Source organism: Sphaeramia orbicularis, chromosome 8 (assembly GCF_902148855.1).
Source record: "Sphaeramia orbicularis chromosome 8, fSphaOr1.1, whole genome shotgun sequence".
In the NCBI taxonomy this organism is placed as follows: Eukaryota; Metazoa; Chordata; class Actinopteri; order Kurtiformes; family Apogonidae; genus Sphaeramia; species Sphaeramia orbicularis.
Window position 1 is genome coordinate 53,056,128 of NC_043964.1, and position 21,399 is coordinate 53,077,526.

The 21,399-nt window shown below is 33.4% G+C and overlaps 1 protein-coding gene across 2 annotated transcripts in view; it reads right to left on the bottom strand.

Annotated features, from left to right (window-relative positions):
• Positions 1 to 21,399, bottom strand: part of caskin1 (CASK interacting protein 1) — a 252,122-nt gene that overhangs the window by 82,595 nt on the left and 148,128 nt on the right. For both annotated transcript variants that reach the window (XM_030141014.1, XM_030141016.1), the window contains exons 3-6: positions 20,432 to 20,529; positions 18,531 to 18,676; positions 10,697 to 10,792; positions 10,473 to 10,603 (exon numbers count right to left, since the gene is read on the bottom strand). In XM_030141014.1, the coding sequence (XP_029996874.1) occupies positions 10,473 to 10,603; positions 10,697 to 10,792; positions 18,531 to 18,676; positions 20,432 to 20,529 (471 nt within the window). The remainder of the gene's footprint in view (positions 1 to 10,472; positions 10,604 to 10,696; positions 10,793 to 18,530; positions 18,677 to 20,431; positions 20,530 to 21,399) is intronic.

The following is a 21,399-nucleotide window of genomic DNA, read 5'->3' on the forward strand; positions in this document are numbered from 1 at the left end:
CCCTGATGTGTCTGTGGTGCTCGTTCTGATTTATTTAAAAAAAAAGAAAAGAAACATTTCTAGTCGTGCTGATAGAATAGACCTTGTTCTTTCCATAGAGATCTGAGCACGCTCAGTTCACCCCCCACCACCTGTGGAAGGGGGGGGCAAAACACAGAGCAGTGAGTGAGGCTGACTCACTGTAAAAATAGACGGTTTGGGCTTTTTTTTTTTTTTTTTACACTGTTTTCCTTGTGGTTTTTTTTGTTGTTTGTTTTGTTTTTCCTGTTGTTTCCAGTGTTGTGGTGATTTTCCTTTTTTTCTTTTACTGTGTTTTAACTGAGTTTTGACCGTGGAACTGCTGTATGGAATTAAACAGGGGTCAAAAAGCAGCTGGAATGAATTAGAAAAAAAAAAAAAAGAGCCCAAAACAAAAACTATTGGGACCAAATTCGTATTTTTTTGCGTATTTTTTCATGTCATGTATTATTTTGTAAATATTTTGAACATTTTTGTTTATTTAGTTACTTATTTTGTTTATTTTCTTACTTTTATTTTCTTCAATATTGTTCAGTTTGTGTCTTATTTTGTTCATGTTACTTATTATTTTGTTGGTTTATTATTCATATTTGTTCATTGTTTGATCACTTTGGCTGTTTTTGTTCATTTTATTGCTTATTTTATTCTTTTTTTGACTGTGGAACTGCTTTATGGAGTTAAACAGGTGCCAAAAAGCAGCTGGAATGACTTATAAAAAAAAAGAGCCCAAAACTAAAACTACTGGGACCAAATTCAAACACTTGTTGCTTTTTTTTTTTTTTTACTTGTTTTTTTTTTTTTGCATATTTTTTTCGTGTTATTTCTTATTTTAGAAATATTTTATTAGTTTTTGTTCATTTAGTTGCTTATTTTGTTTATTTTCCTGCATTTTGTCTTTTATTTATTTATTTTTCTTCAATGTTGTTCAGTTTGTGTCTTATTTTGTTCATGTTACATGTTATTTTGTTGGTTTATTATTCATTTTTGTTCATTGTTTGATCACTTTAGCTGTTTTTGTTCATTTTGTTGCTTATTTTATACTTTTATTGACTGTGTAACTGCTTTATGGAGTTAAACAGGTGCCAAAAAGCAGCTGGACTGACTTATAAAAAAAAAAAAGAGCCCAAAACTAAAACTACTGGGACCAAATTCAAATAGGCCTACTTGTTGTTTATTTTGTTCTTTTTACTTAATCTTAGTCTTTTTTTTTCATATTTTTTCATGTTATTTATTATTTTAGAAATATTTTATTTGTTTTTGTTCATGTAGTTGCTTATTTTGTTTATTTTCCTACATTTTGTCTTTTGGTCTTTTAAAATTTTTTCTTCAATTTTGTTCAGTTTGTGTCTTATTTTGTTCATGTTACTTATTATTTTGTTGGTTTATTATTCATATTTGTTCACTGTTTGATCACTATGGCTGTTTTTGTTTATTTTTTGGCTTATTTTATTCTTTTTTTGACCGTGGAACTGCTTTATGGAGTTAAACTAGGTGTCAAAAAGCCCAAAACAAAAACTTCTGTGCGCAAATTCAAATCCTTGTTGTTACTTGTTGATTTTTGCAGCCATTAAATAAAGGTAAAAGGCCTTCAAAGCCTTTTTATGATGTGACATTGCAGTATTGATGTTCTGTTGGATGTTTATGTTCACAGCATGGTTTACAGTATGGAACTGGTGTTTTACATTTCAGCTTTAAGCCTCAGAACAGACTTTTCATTCTCTGTATCTTTTATCTTTAAACACACGTCTGTGAGTCGTCTGAATGAAAGCCTCTCAAATGTAGACGCTGTTATTCATCACCTTGCTGAGTCAGACTGTCGTCATATTTCTTTGCTGCTGTTTGCAAAAAACCAATGTCCTTCCATCATTTGTGTCAGTGTGAGCTCCTGAGGTGATCAAAGTGCATCTGTCTGTCATTCAGAGCATTTCCATCCTTCACAGTGGACTTGTTACTGCGGCTGATTACGCACACACTGAAGGAAGATGTGGAAAAACTGGCAGAAACATTCAGCAGCCACTGAAGACACCAAATGTCCAATAAACGCCCAAATGTTCTAAAGAAATGAATAATACAGACCAGTGGTTCTCAGTCTTTTTCTGTCGGGCCCCCCTTTGGAGCACGAAAAATCTCCAAGCCCCCCTCAACCCCAACAACATTGTACCTGTGGTGCAATTATAACTTTTATTGAAAGAAACATCAATATCGTTAGAATACTTTTTGCTTTTCCTTGAATAATTTGTTGTGCAAATTAAAAATAACTTTGATTTTTGATTGAACAGTATAAATGACCTCAACAAAACTGCTCCCTGAGACATTATTTTTCCAATTAAAAATAGGAAATGTGTAATTATCTTACAACTATGACAATAAAGTACATTTTTTTGTAGAACAACAAACAAATTTTGGTAACAAAGATGAACATTTTAACAATATCAGTGGCTGCAGTGAGCCTGTTTCCATTGCACATCTGAGAACATCAAAGTGCAATCTGTACAAACTGTGCAAAACCAGAAACATTGCACATTTTTCTTTTCCAGTCCAATCCTTGTCCATTGTCCAAACCTAAACTCTTGGTCTAGTCCAGTGACAGATCACCATGGCAGTAGATCTGTTTGTTGTACGTCCCTAAAATGAGTCCAGGGTGCTCCAGCACTAAAACATTAGTTCCAGCTGATACATGTTCTAACTTGAAGAAAAAAAAACCCAAAACACCCAGGAATGATCCCATGCCCCCCCTGGAAAGCCTTCACACCCCCTCAGGGGGGCCCGCCCCACAGTTTGAGAAACACTGATGTAGACCAAGGTGTGCATCTGTGTTCAGCTGCAACAGCACAGAAAAGTACAGATAGTATTAAAAATATGAGCCAAACACTGTAGAAGTTTTCATTTCCTGTCTACCAGAGAATCTGTACTGTTTAGGGTCGATATTTAACCCTTTAACCCCTGAGCCCTGGTTCCAGGTAAAGGTTCTGCTGTGAATCTGCGTCTGTTTCAGGTTCATTAAAGCTGCTGTGAGTTTGTGCTTGTGTTCCTTTTCTTCAGTGGTTTGGTTTTACTGTGTGTTTTAGGGTCAAAACAGGTGGAAGAACAGAAAAAGACAAAGAGAGGAACTGAAGTTTGACAGGTTTGGACTAAATAAGGCACTAGAATGGACATCAGTTAGAGATTTAGGATGTTGAACATCAACTGTGAACTGGAACACACTGAACAACAACAAGGATTTGAATTTGGGCCCAGTAGGTTTAGTTTGGGCTCTTTTTTTAATAAATCAGTCCAGCTGCTTTTTGACACCTGTTGAATTCCAAAAAAGCAGTTACACGGTTTAAAAAAAGAAAAAAAAAGTAACAAATGAACTAAAACAGACAAAGTCATCAATTAAATGAACAAAAATGAACAGTAAACCAACTAAATAATAAGTAAAATGAACAAAATAAGACACAAACTGAACAAAATTGAAGAAAAATCCTAAAATAAAAAACAAATTGTAGAAAAATAGAAAAATAAACAAAAGAAAATGTTCACAAAAGAAAAAATAACATGAAAAAATATGCAAAAAAAATGAACTAAAATGAAGTAAAAAAAAAAAAAAGAATAAAATGAGCAACAAGTATTTGAATTTGGTCACAGTAGTTTTAGTTCAGGGCTCTTTTTTTTGGACAGCTGTTTAACTCCATAAAGCAGTTACAAAAAAAAGAATAAAATAAGCAACAAATGAACAAAAACAGCCAAAGTTATCGATGAAATGAACAAAAATGAATACTAAACCAACAAAATAATAAGTAACACGAACAAAATAAGACACAAACTGAACAAAACTGAAGAAAAAATACTAAAATAAAAAAACAAAATGCAGAAAAATAGAAAAATAAACAAAACAAAATGTTCACTAAAGAATAAATAACATGAAAAAATGTGCAAAAAATTAACTAAAATGAAGTACAAAAAAAAAAAAGAATAAAATGAGCAACAAGTATTTGAATGTGCAAAATGTGCAAAAAATTAACTAAAATGAAGTACAAAAAAAAAAAAAAAGAATAAAATGAGCAACAAGTATTTGAATTTGGTCCCAGTAGTTTTAGTTCTGGGCTTTTTTTTGGACAGCTGTTAACTCCATACAACAGTAACATGGTCCAAAAAAAAAGAATAAAATAAGCAACAAATGAACAAAAACAGCCAAAGTTATCGATGAAATGAACAAAAATGAATACTAAACCAACAAAGTATAAGTAACATGAACAAAATAAGACACAAACTGAACAAAACTGAAGAAAAAATACTAAAATAAAAAAACAAAATGCAGAAAAATAGAAAAATAAACAAAAGAAAATGTTCACAAAAGCAAAAATAACATGAAAAAATATGCAAAAAAAATGAACTAAAATGAAGTAAAAAAAAAAAAAAAGAATAAAATGAGCAACAAGTATTTGAATTTGGTCGCAGTAGTTTTAGTTCAGGGCTCTTTTTTTTGGACAGCTGTTTAACTCCATAAAGCAGTTACAAAAAAAAGAATAAAATAAGCAACAAATGAACAAAAACAGCCAAAGTTATCGATGAAATGAACAAAAATGAATACTAAACCAACAAAATAATAAGTAACACGAACAAAATAAGACACAAACTGAACAAAACTGAAGAAAAAATACTAAAATAAAAAAACAAAATGCAGAAAAATAGAAAAATAAACAAAACAAAATGTTCACTAAAGAATAAATAACATGAAAAAATGCGCAAAAAATTAACTAAAATGAAGTACAAAAAAAAAAAAAAGAATAAAATGAGCAACAAGTATTTGAATGTGCAAAATGTGCAAAAAATTAACTAAAATGAAGTACAAAAAAAAAAAAAGAATAAAATGAGCAACAAGTATTTGAATTTGGTCCCAGTAGTTTTAGTTCTGGGCTTTTTTTTTGGACAGCTGTTAACTCCATACAACAGTAACATGGTCCAAAAAAAAAGAATAAAATAAGCAACAAATGAACAAAAACAGCCAAAGTTATCGATGAAATGAACAAAAATGAATACTAAACCAACAAAGTATAAGTAACATGAACAAAATAAGACACAAACTGAACAAAACTGAAGAAAAAATACTAAAATAAAAAACAAATTGTAGAAAAATAGAAAAATAAACAAAAGAAAATGTTCACAAAAGCAAAAATAACATGAAAAAATATGCAAAAAAAATGAACTAAAATGAAGTAAAAAAAAAAAAAAGAATAAAATGAGCAACAAGTATTTGAATTTGGTCGCAGTAGTTTTAGTTCAGGGCTCTTTTTTTGGACAGCTGTTTAACTCCATAAAGCAGTTACAAAAAAAAGAATAAAATAAGCAACAAATGAACAAAAACAGCCAAAGTTATCGATGAAATGAACAAAAATGAATACTAAACCAACAAAATAATAAGTAACACGAACAAAATAAGACACAAACTGAACAAAACTGAAGAAAAAATACTAAAATAAAAAAAACAAATGCAGAAAAATAGAAAAATAAACAAAACAAAATGTTCACTAAAGAATAAATAACATGAAAAAATGTGCAAAAAATTAACTAAAATGAAGTACAAAAAAAAAAAAAGAATAAAATGAGCAACAAGTATTTGAATGTGCAAAATGTGCAAAAAATTAACTAAAATGAAGTACAAAAAAAAAAAAAAGAATAAAATGAGCAACAAGTATTTGAATTTGGTCCCAGTAGTTTTAGTTCTGGGCTTTTTTTTTGGACAGCTGTTAACTCCATACAACAGTAACATGGTCCAAAAAAAAAGAATAAAATAAGCAACAAATGAACAAAAACAGCCAAAGTTATCGATGAAATGAACAAAAATGAATACTAAACCAACAAAGTAATAAGTAACATGAACAAAATAAGACACAAACTGAACAAAACTGAAGAAAAAATACTAAAATAAAAAACAAATTGTAGAAAAATAGAAAAATAAACAAAAGAAAATGTTCACAAAAGCAAAAATAACATGAAAAAATATGCAAAAAAAATGAACTAAAATGAAGTAAAAAAAAAAAAAAGAATAAAATGAGCAACAAGTATTTGAATTTGGTCGCAGTAGTTTTAGTTCAGGGCTCTTTTTTTTGGACAGCTGTTTAACTCCATAAAGCAGTTACAAAAAAAAGAATAAAATAAGCAACAAATGAACAAAAACAGCCAAAGTTATCGATGAAATGAACAAAAATGAATACTAAACCAACGAAATAATAAGTAACACGAACAAAATAAGACACAAACTGAACAAACTGAAGAAAAAATACTAAAATAAAAAAACAAAATGCAGAAAAATAGAAAAATAAACAAAACAAATGTTCACTAAAGAATAAATAACATGAAAAAATGCGCAAAAAATTAACTAAATGAAGTACAAAAAAAAAAAAAAGAATAAAATGAGCAACAAGTATTTGAATGTGCAAAATGTGCAAAAAATTAACTAAAATGAAGTACAAAAAAAAAAAAAGAATAAAATGAGCAACAAGTATTTGAATTTGGTCCCAGTAGTTTTAGTTCTGGGCTCTTTTTTTTGGACAGCTGTTAACTCCATACAACAGTAACATGGTCCAAAAAAAAAGAATAAAATAAGCAACAAATGAACAAAAACAGCCAAAGTTATCGATGAAATGAACAAAAATGAATACTAAACCAACAAAGTAATAAGTAACATGAACAAAATAAGACACAAACTGAACAAAACTGAAGAAAAAATACTAAAATAAAAAACAAATTGTAGAAAAATAGAAAAATAAACAAAAGAAAATGTTCACAAAAGCAAAAATAACATGAAAAAATATGCAAAAAAAATGAACTAAAATGAAGTAAAAAAAAAAAAAAGAATAAAATGAGCAACAAGTATTTGAATTTGGTCGCAGTAGTTTTAGTTCAGGGCTCTTTTTTTTGGACAGCTGTTTAACTCCATAAAGCAGTTACAAAAAAAAGAATAAAATAAGCAACAAATGAACAAAAACAGCCAAAGTTATCGATGAAATGAACAAAAATGAATACTAAACCAACAAAATAATAAGTAACACGAACAAAATAAGACACAAACTGAACAAAACTGAAGAAAAAATACTAAAATAAAAAAACAAAATGCAGAAAAATAGAAAAATAAACAAAACAAAATGTTCACTAAAGAATAAATAACATGAAAAAATGTGCAAAAAATTAACTAAAATGAAGTACAAAAAAAAAAAAGAATAAAATGAGCAACAAGTATTTGAATGTGCAAAATGTGCAAAAAATTAACTAAAATGAAGTACAAAAAAAAAAAAGAATAAAATGAGCAACAAGTATTTGAATTTGGTCCCAGTAGTTTTAGTTCTGGGCTTTTTTTTTGGACAGCTGTTAACTCCATACAACAGTAACATGGTCCAAAAAAAAGAATAAAATAAGCAACAAATGAACAAAAACAGCCAAAGTTATCGATGAAATGAACAAAAATGAATACTAAACCAACAAAGTATAAGTAACATGAACAAAATAAGACACAAACTGAACAAAACTGAAGAAAAAATACTAAAATAAAAAAACAAAATGCAGAAAAATAGAAAAATAAACAAAACAAAATGTTCACTAAAGAATAAATAACATGAAAAAATGTGCAAAAAATTAACTAAAATGAAGTACAAAAAAAAAAAAAAAAGAATAAAATGAGCAACAAGTATTTGAATTTGGTCCCAGTAGTTTTAGTTCTGGGCTCTTTTTTTTGGACAGCTGTTAACTCCATACAACAGTAACATGGTCCAAAAAAAAAGAATAAAATAAGCAACAAATGAACAAAAACAGCCAAAGTTATCGATGAAATGAACAAAAATGAATACTAAACCAACAAAGTAATAAGTAACATGAACAAAATAAGACACAAACTGAACAAAACTGAAGAAAAAATACTAAAATAAAAAACAAATTGTAGAAAAATAGAAAAATAAACAAAAGAAAATGTTCACAAAAGCAAAAATAACATGAAAAAATATGCAAAAAAAATGAACTAAAATGAAGTAAAAAAAAAAAAAAGAATAAAATGAGCAACAAGTATTTGAATTTGGTCGCAGTAGTTTTAGTTCAGGGCTCTTTTTTTTGGACAGCTGTTTAACTCCATAAAGCAGTTACAAAAAAAAGAATAAAATAAGCAACAAATGAACAAAAACAGCCAAAGTTATCGATGAAATGAACAAAAATGAATACTAAACCAACAAAATAATAAGTAACACGAACAAAATAAGACACAAACTGAACAAAACTGAAGAAAAAATACTAAAATAAAAAAACAAAATGCAGAAAAATAGAAAAATAAACAAAACAAAATGTTCACTAAAGAATAAATAACATGAAAAAATGTGCAAAAAATTAACTAAAATGAAGTACAAAAAAAAAAAAGAATAAAATGAGCAACAAGTATTTGAATGTGCAAAATGTGCAAAAAATTAACTAAAATGAAGTACAAAAAAAAAAAAAAAAGAATAAAATGAGCAACAAGTATTTGAATTTGGTCCCAGTAGTTTTAGTTCTGGGCTTTTTTTTTGGACAGCTGTTAACTCCATACAACAGTAACATGGTCCAAAAAAAAAGAATAAAATAAGCAACAAATGAACAAAAACAGCCAAAGTTATCGATGAAATGAACAAAAATGAATACTAAACCAACAAAGTATAAGTAACATGAACAAAATAAGACACAAACTGAACAAAACTGAAGAAAAAATACTAAAATAAAAAAACAAAATGCAGAAAAATAGAAAAATAAACAAAACAAAATGTTCACTAAAGAATAAATAACATGAAAAAATGTGCAAAAAATTAACTAAAATGAAGTACAAAAAAAAAAAAAAAGAATAAAATGAGCAACAAGTATTTGAATTTGGTCCCAGTAGTTTTAGTTCTGGGCTCTTTTTTTTGGACAGCTGTTAACTCCATACAACAGTAACATGGTCCAAAAAAAAAGAATAAAATAAGCAACAAATGAACAAAAACAGCCAAAGTTATCGATGAAATGAACAAAAATGAATACTAAACCAACAAAGTAATAAGTAACATGAACAAAATAAGACACAAACTGAACAAAACTGAAGAAAAAATACTAAAATAAAAAACAAATTGTAGAAAAATAGAAAAATAAACAAAAGAAAATGTTCACAAAAGCAAAAATAACATGAAAAAATATGCAAAAAAAAAGAACTAAAATGAAGTAAAAAAAAAAAAAAAAGAATAAAATGAGCAACAAGTATTTGAATTTGGTCGCAGTAGTTTTAGTTCAGGGCTCTTTTTTTTGACACCTGTTTAACTCCATAAAGCAGTTACAAAAAAAAGAATAAAATAAGCAACAAATGAACAAAAACAGCCAAAGTTATCGATGAAATGAACAAAAATGAATACTAAACCAACAAAGTAATAAGTAACATGAACAAAATAAGACAGAAACTGAACAAAACTGAAGAAAAAATACTAAAATAAAAAACAAAATGCAGAAAAATAGAAAAATAAACAAAACAAAATGTTCACAAAAAAATAAATAACATGAAAAAATGTGCAAAAAATTAACTAAAATGAAGTACAAAAAAAAAAAAAAAAGAATAAAATGAGCAACAAGTATTTGAATTTGGTCGCAGTAGTTTTAGTTCAGGGCTCTTTTTTTTGACACCTGTTTAACTCCATAAAGCAGTTACAAAAAAAAGAATAAAATAAGCAACAAATGAACAAAAACAGCCAAAGTTATCGATGAAATGAACAAAAATGAATACTAAACCAACAAAGTAATAAGTAACATGAACAAAATAAGACACAAACTGAACAAAACTGAAGAAAAAATACTAAAATAAAAAACAAATTGTAGAAAAATAGAAAAATAAACAAAACAAAATGTTCACAAAAAAATAAATAACATGAAAAAATTTGCAAAAAAATTAACTAAAATGAAGTTCAAAAAAAAAAAAAAAGGGGGAAAAAAAAAGAAGAAAATGAGCAACAAGTATTTGAATTTGGTCCCAGTAGTTTTAGTTCAGGGCTCTTTTTTTTTTCGGACAGCTGTTTAACTCCATACAGCAGTTCCACAGTCAAAACTCAGTACAAACACAGTAAAAAAATGAAGGGAAATCACCACAGCACTGGAAACAACAGGAAAAACAAAAACCACAAAGAAAACAGTGTAAAAAAAAAAGAGAAAAAAAAGCCCAAACCGTCTATTTTTTTATAGTGAGTCAGTCTACTCACTGCTCTGTTTGACCCCCCCATTCCACAGGTGGTGGGGGGTGAACTGAGCATGCTCAGATGTCTATGGAAAGAACAAGGTCTATTCTGTCAGCACGGTTTGAAATGTTTCCTGTTGTGCAAACGGTTGAATTATTATGAATATTTAAAATAAACCATACATTCAGAATGCTCACCACAGACACGACAGGGGTTAAAGGGTTAATTAACCAGTGTGTGTGTGTGTGTGTGTGTGTGTGTGTGTACCTTATGATGTCTATGTGTCCGTTTTTGGCCGCCAGATGCAGAGGAGATGTCCCGTTGGGGTCCGTGGAGTCTCCTTTTTTGGGTTCCAGTAAAGCAGCACACATGTTACTGGACAGCAACAACTGGACCACCTGCACCCCCACACATACACACAAGGTTAGAACCACACACACCTGATCATTCCGGAAGATTCCTGGAGAACGACAAAAGGTCCAGATTCTTACCCCGACTCTGCCGAACTCACAGGCCAGGTCCAGGGGGGTTTTCCCTGCGTTGTCCACAATGCATGGGTTGGACTGATGCTGCAGCAGCATCTCAGACTGAGGGACAGGAAACACAGAAAACAATTAAAACGATCATAATCCGCCCACTTTCATGGTATAGCCATTGTACAGTGACAATAGAGGATATGCACATACGTCACTTCCCCCCAGGCCACGCCCCTGTAAGTCAGACTGAGTGTCTTAAACCAACCTGCCCAACATGACGGAGTATAGCAGTAAACACAGCCAGAGAAAAGGACCATGGGAAATATGAAATTAAATGAAGGACAGTTGGACTGGACATGGATCTGTACGAGCGACCAAAGAACAAGTGGTCCATGAACACTGACATGTGGACTCAAATGGAGGATCCAGACCTGATCCAGGGGGGAGGGGGTCAGCGCTATTTGGACCTGAAACTAATATACATGGTTTCATCAGGACTGACAACCAGGGTCCAAAACTAGGACCAGAACCAGCTGATCCAAAGGCTCCAAAACTAGGGTCCAGAACCAGCTGATCCAAAGGCTCCAAAACTAGGACCAGAACCAGCTGATCCAAAGGCTCCAAAACTAGGGCCCAGAACCAGCTGATCCAAAGGCTCCAAAACTAGGGCCCAGAACCAGCTGATCCAAAGGCTCCAAAACTAGGGCCCAGAACCAGCTGATCCAAAGGCTCCAAAACTAGGGCCCAGAACCAGCTGATCCAAAGGCTCCAAAACTAGGGCCCAGAACCAGCTGATCCAAAGGGTCCAAAACTAGGGCCCAGAACCAGCTGATCCAAAGGCTCCAAAACTAGGGCCCAGAACCAGCTGATCCAAAGGTCATTTCCAGTAGACCGTGGACTGACCCCAGTGAATATATGCATGATCTACTGGGACTGAGCAGATTTACTGAGTCTAGTTCAGATCCAGTCCTTTATCCAACACAGATACTACTGCTGTGGACCAGCAGGGCACCACTGCATTCTGGGAAATTAGCAGATTTGGACCACCTGGTTTAAATTACTACATTATTCTTGTAATATTATGGCTTTGTTGTCGGAATATGACGACTTTAATCTCATAAATGAATGACATTTTTATTAAATTATGACTTTTTTTTAAAACTACATCTTTATGACATTGTGATTCTTTTTGTATTCGACTTTATTTTTATATTCTATATTGATATTTTATGATTTTTTTTTCTGTAGTGACCAGTGTTTTTCTTTTCTTCTGTGGTCCTAATACTCCGTCGTAGCTTTATTCTCCAGTTCCCCCGTATTTGTAAAACTAGGTTAGCCTCAGTTTCAGTTAGTTTACTAATCATGTAGGAGCACAAGGTTCACAATCACAAACTGAAGAAAAAAACCATGAAAGATCTGACCATGAAACCAAGAGCTGCACTAAGAAGGAACGTTAGCCAAAACAATAGGTCATTTCAGGTCTGATTGGACCCAAAAATACAGCATCAGTGAATGTTAGCTGACACCAAACAGGATCCACAGATCTAGGTTTGGTTTCCTGGATTTGTGGATCCATCTCCTTCTCTTTTCTTTGTCTTTCAGTGTCTGTAAAACGATAGCTCCCACTGCTTTAAGAACCTGAAAATACAATCAAACACAACAGCTCTGCCCCATTTTTTATTATTAAATACTGCTCTTCAGTTTAGACAGTATTGAAGCCAACGCTGTCACTCATCTCCCTCCTTCTGCCACTCAGTGGGCGGAGCCACAGTGACTTCTGCTAGTGGTGATGTCACATGCATACCCTCTATAAACTTATTCTATTCTATTCTAAACACAGATGTTACCAAATCTGTTTGTTATCAGTACCTGCTTATTCATTCAGTGGATTTAACACCTATTACAAATGACTGAGAGAACCAGAACCAGAACCAGAACCAGAGGCACATTGGCAGAGCAATGATTTTACAGTAAGACAATCCGTCGCCATGGCAACAGTAGCTTGTTCCTGTAAAATGACCTCAGGTGAACACTGAACATCCAGCAGAAGAAAATGTTTGGTTAACCCTTAAAGACCCAAACATCCACCGTCGACCAAAACCATCTGCTGATCTAAACTGTTTAATACCTGCTGATCCACTAATCCTATCAATACATGTCAATAACTGGTGTAAAATACAGTTCTTCATCTTTTCATGGTCATCAGATATGACCAGTTTGGACGTTCAGAGGCTCCGTAGTTACCGTGGAAACACCGTCATCTTCTACAACATTGATTCCCCAGTAAAACCCATGGAGTTGGATCAATGACAGTGGATGGACACACTGGGTTTATGTTCAGATAATGAGAGATTGGACTGAAAAAAATGACTTTTTCTTCAGTTTTCTCTGTTTTTGACATAATATCCCTCAACTTTAATCTGAGTTTTAATGAACATGTACATGTTCAGTGAATTAAATACAGGAAAATACCTGATTTTTAGTGAAAAATCCAAAATGCAGAGGATAATATTATAATACTGATTCACCAGTAAAACCCATGGAGTTGGATCAATGACAGTGGATGGACACACTGGGTTTATGTTCAATTAATGATAGATTTTACTGAAAAAGACACTTTTTCTTTACTTTTCTCTGTTTCTGATATCATAACCCTCAACTTTAATCTGAGTTTTTATGAACATGAGCAAATTAAATACAGGAAAATATTTGATTTTCACTTAAAAATGCAAAATACAGAGCATAATATTATAATAAATGGTGATAAATCACTTAAGAAAGGTTAAAAATATATTGTTCTATTGGTTATTGATATAATAACCCTCAACCTTAATCTGCATTGCAAATTATCGATTAATTCATTAATCATTAGTTGGTTGACCTTATCGATCAATTAACGATCAATTGATCAGTGGCAATTTTTCTGAGAGCCTGAATTTCTCTTTCAATAGGGTCTATAAGAATAAAAGCTAAATAATGTTTGTATAGTTCATGACAAAAGCATGTCATATTCCTTATAGACTGATTTATTGAACCATTGGATACAGAACAGACAATGACATTTATGGAGTAGAACTAAAGAAATTCGACAGAGAAATAAAATAAAATGAATGGATCTGAAGAGGGGCAGTTTAGAAGAAATAAACATTTCTGAGTTTGTATCACTGACATGATGGAGCCAGAGTTCAGTGGAGATCAATGACAGTGAATGCACACACTGAGTTTATGTTCAGTTAATGAAAAATTGTATTGAAAAGTTACTTTTTCTTCAGTTTTCTTTGTTACTGATATAATAACCTTTGAATTTAGTAGTAGTAGTAGTAGTAGTTTATTCAGTTGTCAGTCACTTCATACAACAAACAAAAAAAACAAAAACTACATATCCATTGTTCCACATACAATCGAAAGGGTTTAGGCTGAAGTTCAGACTTATTTTGCTTAACCCTATTTACAATTAACACAGAGTTTCCACATGAAAACAAACAAAGAAAAAAAAAATCAATGTAATCATTGCTAAATATCCAACTGAAGAGAACACATATTTAATTTAATTCAGGTAAATCATGTCCTTATCTCAACAACCAATATTGATCCCAGTCTTTTAAACAAGTATTTTCTTTAGTCAAGTTGTAATTGTTTTAGACTGTTTGACTTGATCTTCCAGGCCATTACACAGATTAACCCCTCAAACAGAAATACATCTACTTTTTTATTTGTTCTTGCCTAAGCTTTTTTTTTTCTTTTTAAAAAAGCCAGGTCCTCTGAGGCTGTACTGACTTTTCCTACATTCAAACATCTCCTGGATGGAAGGAAGGAGTGGATTATAATTTACTCTGAGCTTTTATGAACATCTACATGATCAGTGAATTAAATACCGGAAAATACATGATTTACACTGAAAAAACTCAAAATAAAGAGGATAATATTACAATATGTAGTCATAAATCACCAAAGAAAGGTTACAAATAGAGATGAATTCATTTGGAACTGACCTAAAAGTATCCCTGGGTCTTTATGGGTTAAAGTGGTTAAAGGTTAAATTAGGTTCATTTCCTGCCTCAGTCTTGTTTTCACAGTAAATGTCTCTCAAATCCTCGTCTGGCTTTTTGCTCGCTGGGTGTTAAATTATTCATTCTTTAATCTGAGGTCTTTTTCAGATTTTCTAAGGGTTTTTTTATTTGCCTTCACACACTAGAAGTGCCTGTGGAGCCTCTGCCGTCGGTTGGCAGACTGTATAAATCCTTCTTACTTAATGGAGTGGGTTCTTTTGCAGTGTGCTTCTCCAGGGTGTGTGTTCTGCTGGACTGACTCTGCTGGAGTTCACTGTTGTGTCTGCTCGGCCTGCAGCACTGCAGCGCATCCACACATGTTGATTTGGAAAAACTGTCCAAGTCCTGCAGTGTTATTTAAAGGGCCGAGCGTTGAGCCCATATTAGTCTGTGTTAGGGATGTAATGATTACCGCTATAACGATAAACCACGGTAAAAATGAAGACAGTTAGTATTACCGTTTAAATTCTAATTATCATGATAACTGTGTTTGATTACCGCACTTTTAGAGGAAAAAAACCCTATGTAAAGATCTGCTTTTATGTCAAATATTTGAGTATAGTTTAATTCATTACAATTTTGATTTTCTATACCTAATATTTGGAACCAATATTCACTTTTAAAGTCTTTGAAAAGGTTTGTTAAGCATCTGTGTGTTATTTATGCAATAAATTATATACATTTTCCAAATCGGATTTTATTTTTTTGTGTGTTTTCTGGTCTCTTATGTTTTTATAGTAGGTTAAAGTGAAAAAAATAACAGGCAGATGATATAGATGAAGTTGTGCTGAAAAAAAAAGATCCCAAACATGGGTATAGTAAACATTTGTTTATATAGTATATAAAGGCAAAATCAAAAGGACTGAAAAACGGCCTAAATAGACTCAGACCCCTAAGGGTTAATAACTGAATGTTTCTGCAACAGAAAGTACATTGTGCCAATTATTTTATTTGTTTTTCTTTTTTTTCCTAAATAGAACTTGGTTAAATTATTTCAGTGTGTGTATAAGGACTTTTTGAACATTTTGAGCACAATTTCAACAATATCATGATAGTTATGATAACTGTGATCATTTTGCTCACAATAACCATGATATGAAATTTTCCTATCATTACATCCCTAGTCTGTATTAATATATAATGTATGATTATACAACATATATAATGTGTATTATATTATATGATTAGGAATAATGTATTAACCCTTTATCAGGCAAGTTACTGTTTATGGTAATTTGTAAATACATTAGAAAACAGTGACAGTAACAGTTCCAGTGAGGACAGTGAGTCCACAATCTGAGGTCCAGTGTGGTCTCCAGGGTCTGTAAGGTCCGATGTGGTCTCCAGGGTCTGTAAGGTCCCATGTGGTCTCCAGGGTCTGTAAGGTCCGATGTGGTCTCCAGGGTCTGTAAGGTCCAATGTGGTCTCCAGGGTCTGTAAGGTCCGATGTGGTCTCCAGGGTGTGTCAGGTCCCATGTGGTCTCCAGGGTCTGGAAGGTCCAATGTGGTCTCCAGGGTCTGTAAGGTCCGATGTGGTCTCCAGGGTGTGTCAGGTCCAATGTGGTCTCCAGGGTCTGGAAGGTCCAATGTGGTCTCCAGGGTCTGGAAGGTCCAATGGGGTCTCCAGGGTCTGGAAGGTCCAATGTGGTCTCCAGGGTCTGGAAGGTCCGATGTGGTCTCCAGGGTCTGTAAGGTCCGATGTGGTCTCCAGGGTCTGTAAGGTCCAATGTGGTCTCCAGGGTCTGTAAGGTCCAATGTGGTCTCCAGGGTCTGTAAGGTCCAATGTGGTCTCCAGGGTCTGTAAGGTCCACCTGTGCTTTCTTTGGTTCCATGAAGTAATGGAACTAATGTAAGGAATGATGTTTAAAGGGGTCATGTGGATGTGGACAGGGGTCTGGACCAGCACACATGGGGGTCTAATGGAACAGGGGTCTGGACCAGCACACATGGGGGTCTAATGGAACAGGGGTCTGGACCGGCACACATGGGGGTCTAATGGAACAGGGGTCTGGACCAGCACACATGGGGGTCTAATGGAACAGGGGTCTGGACCAGCACACATGGGGGTCTAATGGAACAGGGGTCTGGACCAGCACACATGGGGGTCTAATGGGACCAAAGTGATGTTGTAATCAGGGCTGCACGATATTGGAAAAAACTGACATTTCAATTTTTTTATCCCTACGATATATATTGCGATATGAAAAACTACTCAGGAGGATATGATATCTGTGGTGCCGATGTAAATGCTCAAACTAATTAGTCATGTTTCCTCTGGTTGTATCGACACAGAACACATGTTTCAGTTTCATCCTTCTTGTAGTTGAAATAATTCCAGATAACTGACGTTTTTGTTTTTGGAACCAAGGCTTCGTTTATGGTGATTTTCTCTTGTTCGTTGCTCATTTTTCAACATTGTTCCCATCGACTCACTCCAAACTGATAACAGAACGATTGTGATTGACAGATGGCTGTGTCCTGTGTGTGTCACGTCCCCTTGAATTTAGATGAGAACATGTTGAGTTCATTTCCCTCCTACATCGCAGGACCTGTGATGTGACTACTGCGCACATGTACGTCATGATGTCGATGCTCAAACGATATACTGAGCAGCTCCAGTTCTGATGATCTAAAATACATGTTCCTTTCACCTTGCATGTGTTTTTCTTGTATTTTTTTTTTTCATATACTTATTAGATTTTTTTTTTTTTTCGCCACTTATGGGTAAGAAACCAAATATGGCAACTTCAGTGACTTTGAATTTCTACATAACAATTAAACATTTTTGAAAAATTTCACAAAAGAAACAAGTGTTCAGAGAACACAAACCTCCGCCAAGCACCCCAAATGGTGTGCATGTGTGGATCGACTATTTCTTTTTAAATTCAACAGTTTCCAGGTTGTTCCATACAGCAGAAAAAGTTGAAGCTTGGTACCAGTCACGTGTTTGTCAAATTAGATTCAATTCCAATCAATATTTGTTGAGTTCTAATTTTAAATGTGTGGTAAATAGGATTTTCAGTGTTAAATGTAAATGTCCACAGAGTCCACATTCCACAGTGGATGTGGACAATTTTGTGCCAGATACAAGATATTGTTCTAAACTACAGGTGGATCAAATTGGAGGCTAATGGGAGTCGTTTTGAATCTTTAATGAATTTTGGAAAATTGCTCAATGATGACCGATAGGAAAATTGTAGATGCTGTGACCTTGAACTTTGGCCTACTGGGACCAAAATGTAATGGGTTGGTCCCAGGGCCTAGGCCTATGTGTGGGGAAGATTTGGGAAAGATGGGTGGAATAGTTTTCCCGTAAAGTTCCTAACAAATAAACAAACAAACAAACAAACAAACAAACAAACACTCAAAGCAAAGTGATGACAATACCTCCTGGCGGAGGTAATAAAGTCTTGTTATGTCGTCCAATAACAACTCATACAAGCTGGTTCTAAAGAAGGAAGTTAAGGAATGTTACAAGAAAGAAAAAAATTCATTTGTGAACTTCCACAAAAGGAGCCCTGAGTCTGTATGGGTCAAAAGAGGCCATTTTAACTTCCAGTTTTAGTTTATTTAAATACATTTGTAAGCCTAAGACTCAGACTTCCTATGTCTTTATAAGGACCATCATAAGTCCTGGTCTCTGACAGACGAGGCTGAGAAGAGCAGGACGAGGAGAGGAAACACATTCATCAGATACATGGAAAAAAAGCCCCACATTCCACCACGTTCCTCCCCCTTTCGTTCCTCCCCCTTTCGTTCTTCATCTTTAATCAGATTTGGGAGGAGCGGCTTTTACTCACCACATCGTAGTGGCCGTGCTGCGCTGATAGATGGAGAGGAATCTGTCCTTCATCTGATTGGCCGTTAACAGATGAACCAGATTTTAGCAGCATCTTCATAGGCTCGGCTTTTCCCTGCCAGGCTGCGTAATGCAGCGGCCGCATCCCTGCAGACAGGACACACATGATGGTATCGACCAGTGGTAGTCCAGATGATGACACGTACGGTCTGTGAGTGTATGTGTACAGGAGCAGGATCTGTTTCCTCTGTACCTTTTTACGCATACATATCGTTAGGCTCATATCATAATGATTCAACTCATCCACAAATGGAAAAAAAGAATGTAGACACTTTGAATTCAGGTGTTTGTTTTCTAACAGGGGTCTGGGATACAAAACAACAACAGTTGCTTTTCCATTGACCTTCAAATTGCGTGAATATAACTTGTGCATAAAAATTTACCTAAAGGAAAAATGACAATTTTGCCAAAACTCTTGATTAAAAGTTTGTGTACTGGTAAGAGGTGGTTTTTCGGGCATAGCACAAATGGTATATCACCCAAAACTGCAATGGAAAGACCTTTTTCCGCAACTACAGTCACGTGAATTAAAAAAAAACAAAAAAAACAAAAAAAAAAACAAACAGATGTTGACGGACGTTACAACAAGCGAAGAAGAAGAGTTTAAAAACAAAACATGGCACAGTATGTGTGGACACACCAGGAAACCAAAATATTTTTTAATTTACTACAAGATAGAGGGGTAATATATAATAATAATGAATATATCTATAAATCAACATGACATATACGTTCGTCACCATGTTTATGGAATGACTTCTCATGTCATCTCACAATAATAAACAAATAAATCATCGCATTTGTGATTTAATGGAAAAATGACATTACGCACTTCTGTTTTTTTGACATTTAGTAAATATGGGTAACGTTTTGCACAGATGTCCAGTGGAAAAACAACTATAGACTAATGACATAATAGAATTTTATATTGGGATAAATATTGCACTGGTTAGTTTGGTTTAAATTATTATGTTTGTTTCCGAAATGACTCAGCTGGTTTGGACTTCATTTCTCTCAACACTGATTTTGTTTTTTTTATCCACGACTCTGATTTTAAATATTCTTCCTCAAAATTTCTAAAATATTTTTCCTGCTCTGACTGTAAATAAGAAAACGCTACCATTAAACTCTAGTGATATATTGATGTTTATAAACTATATGGACATAAATATTGGGACACATCATGTCTACAGCTGTAAGATGTCCTGTTCATGAGGATCAGACAGAGAAGCATCAATATTAATAATCAATAGAATATTTATCCCAATATAAAACTATATCATGACATTAGTCATTATTGTTTTATATCCCAGACCTGTTAGAAAAATAACAGTTATAATGGATTAGATTTCTATAGTTCTTTTCAAGGCACCCAAAGTGCTTTATATTATTGATCCATTGTTCATTCACTGCAAAAATCTAAATCTTATCAAGTGTATTTTTCTCATTTCTAGTCCAAATATCTCATAACACTTAAAATAAAACATAATCATAATTAGTTCCACTGGCAGATTTTTATTTATTTATTTATTTTTTTGCTCAATTCAAGCAAAAATTCAGCCAATGGATCAAGTGAAAATGATCTTGGTCAAATTTCTTGAAATCAGATTTTCCAGATCTATTGTCTGTAAATCAGTTCCTTATATCTCACTGAAAAGTTCCTCTTTAGGTGGTTCTGTCTGATTTTAAGTGCGATGAGATATTTGGACTAGAAATGAGAAAAATACACTTGGTAAGATTTTGATTTTTTACAGTGTAGGTAATTATGCTATGAAGCTAACGATGAATACAAATCTGATGTCTACATAAAAGTTTCTTTGTGTGTGTCCGTTTTCCACTCACCTTTCTGATCTCTGATGTCGACAGCAGCCTGGGATTCCAGCAATATAGAGATGAGCTCCAGGTTCCCATTAAGGGCTGCATGATGCAGTGGAGAAAACCTACAACACAAACACACACACAAACACCACGGTTACAATTAAAGATACACTCTGAGCTCATTACACAGTGTTAACCCCACAAACGGAATAAACTGCAAATGGAATAAAAATTTGCAGCTTTTAACGTAATAATTCTACAAATGAAATAACTTTCCCACAAACGTAATAATTATTATGTTTGTGGGATGCTAAAAATCTTCAGTTTCCAAAACTGTAAAAACTTCCCACATATATGATAAATTAGTCCATCACATACATTTCAGTAAAGCATGAGTGAATATTCATTCATCTTTCTTTTTCATCCCACTTATTCTCGTCCTTTGGATACTTGTCTTTTTAGAATGATCAAATATTGCAGTTCCACCACATGGTACTAATTCCAGATTAATATATGTTTAGTTACAAATACAAGTGGAAGAACAAAACAGAATGGGCCAAAATGTTGTAAAGGTTTTCTTATAAAAGCTTCAGTATGAACTGGATATTATTTATTCTCATTCAGTAGAATAGAAGCCTCTGTTTGAACCATGTAAATAAAATGTCTGGATATGATTATGAAAACAATGAAAGGGTAGGAGCACACTGTGGGAAAATGAGGTGTTACATTTGTGGGATTATTACGTTAAAAGCTGCACATTTTTATTACGTTTGCGGGGTTAACGCGGTCATTTTTTGTTTTTATGGCCAACACCTCAGAATCCTCCATAATCCGTGTACCACTTGTTCTTTTCATATTCAATTAACCCTTTCATGCATAACGGTCACTAGAGTGGACAGCTATTCTACACCTGCTCTTGGGTTTTGTTGTTTTATCTGCGTATCAGCCAACACAGCGGATGCTTATGCACTATGTCATACACTGCAATTCAT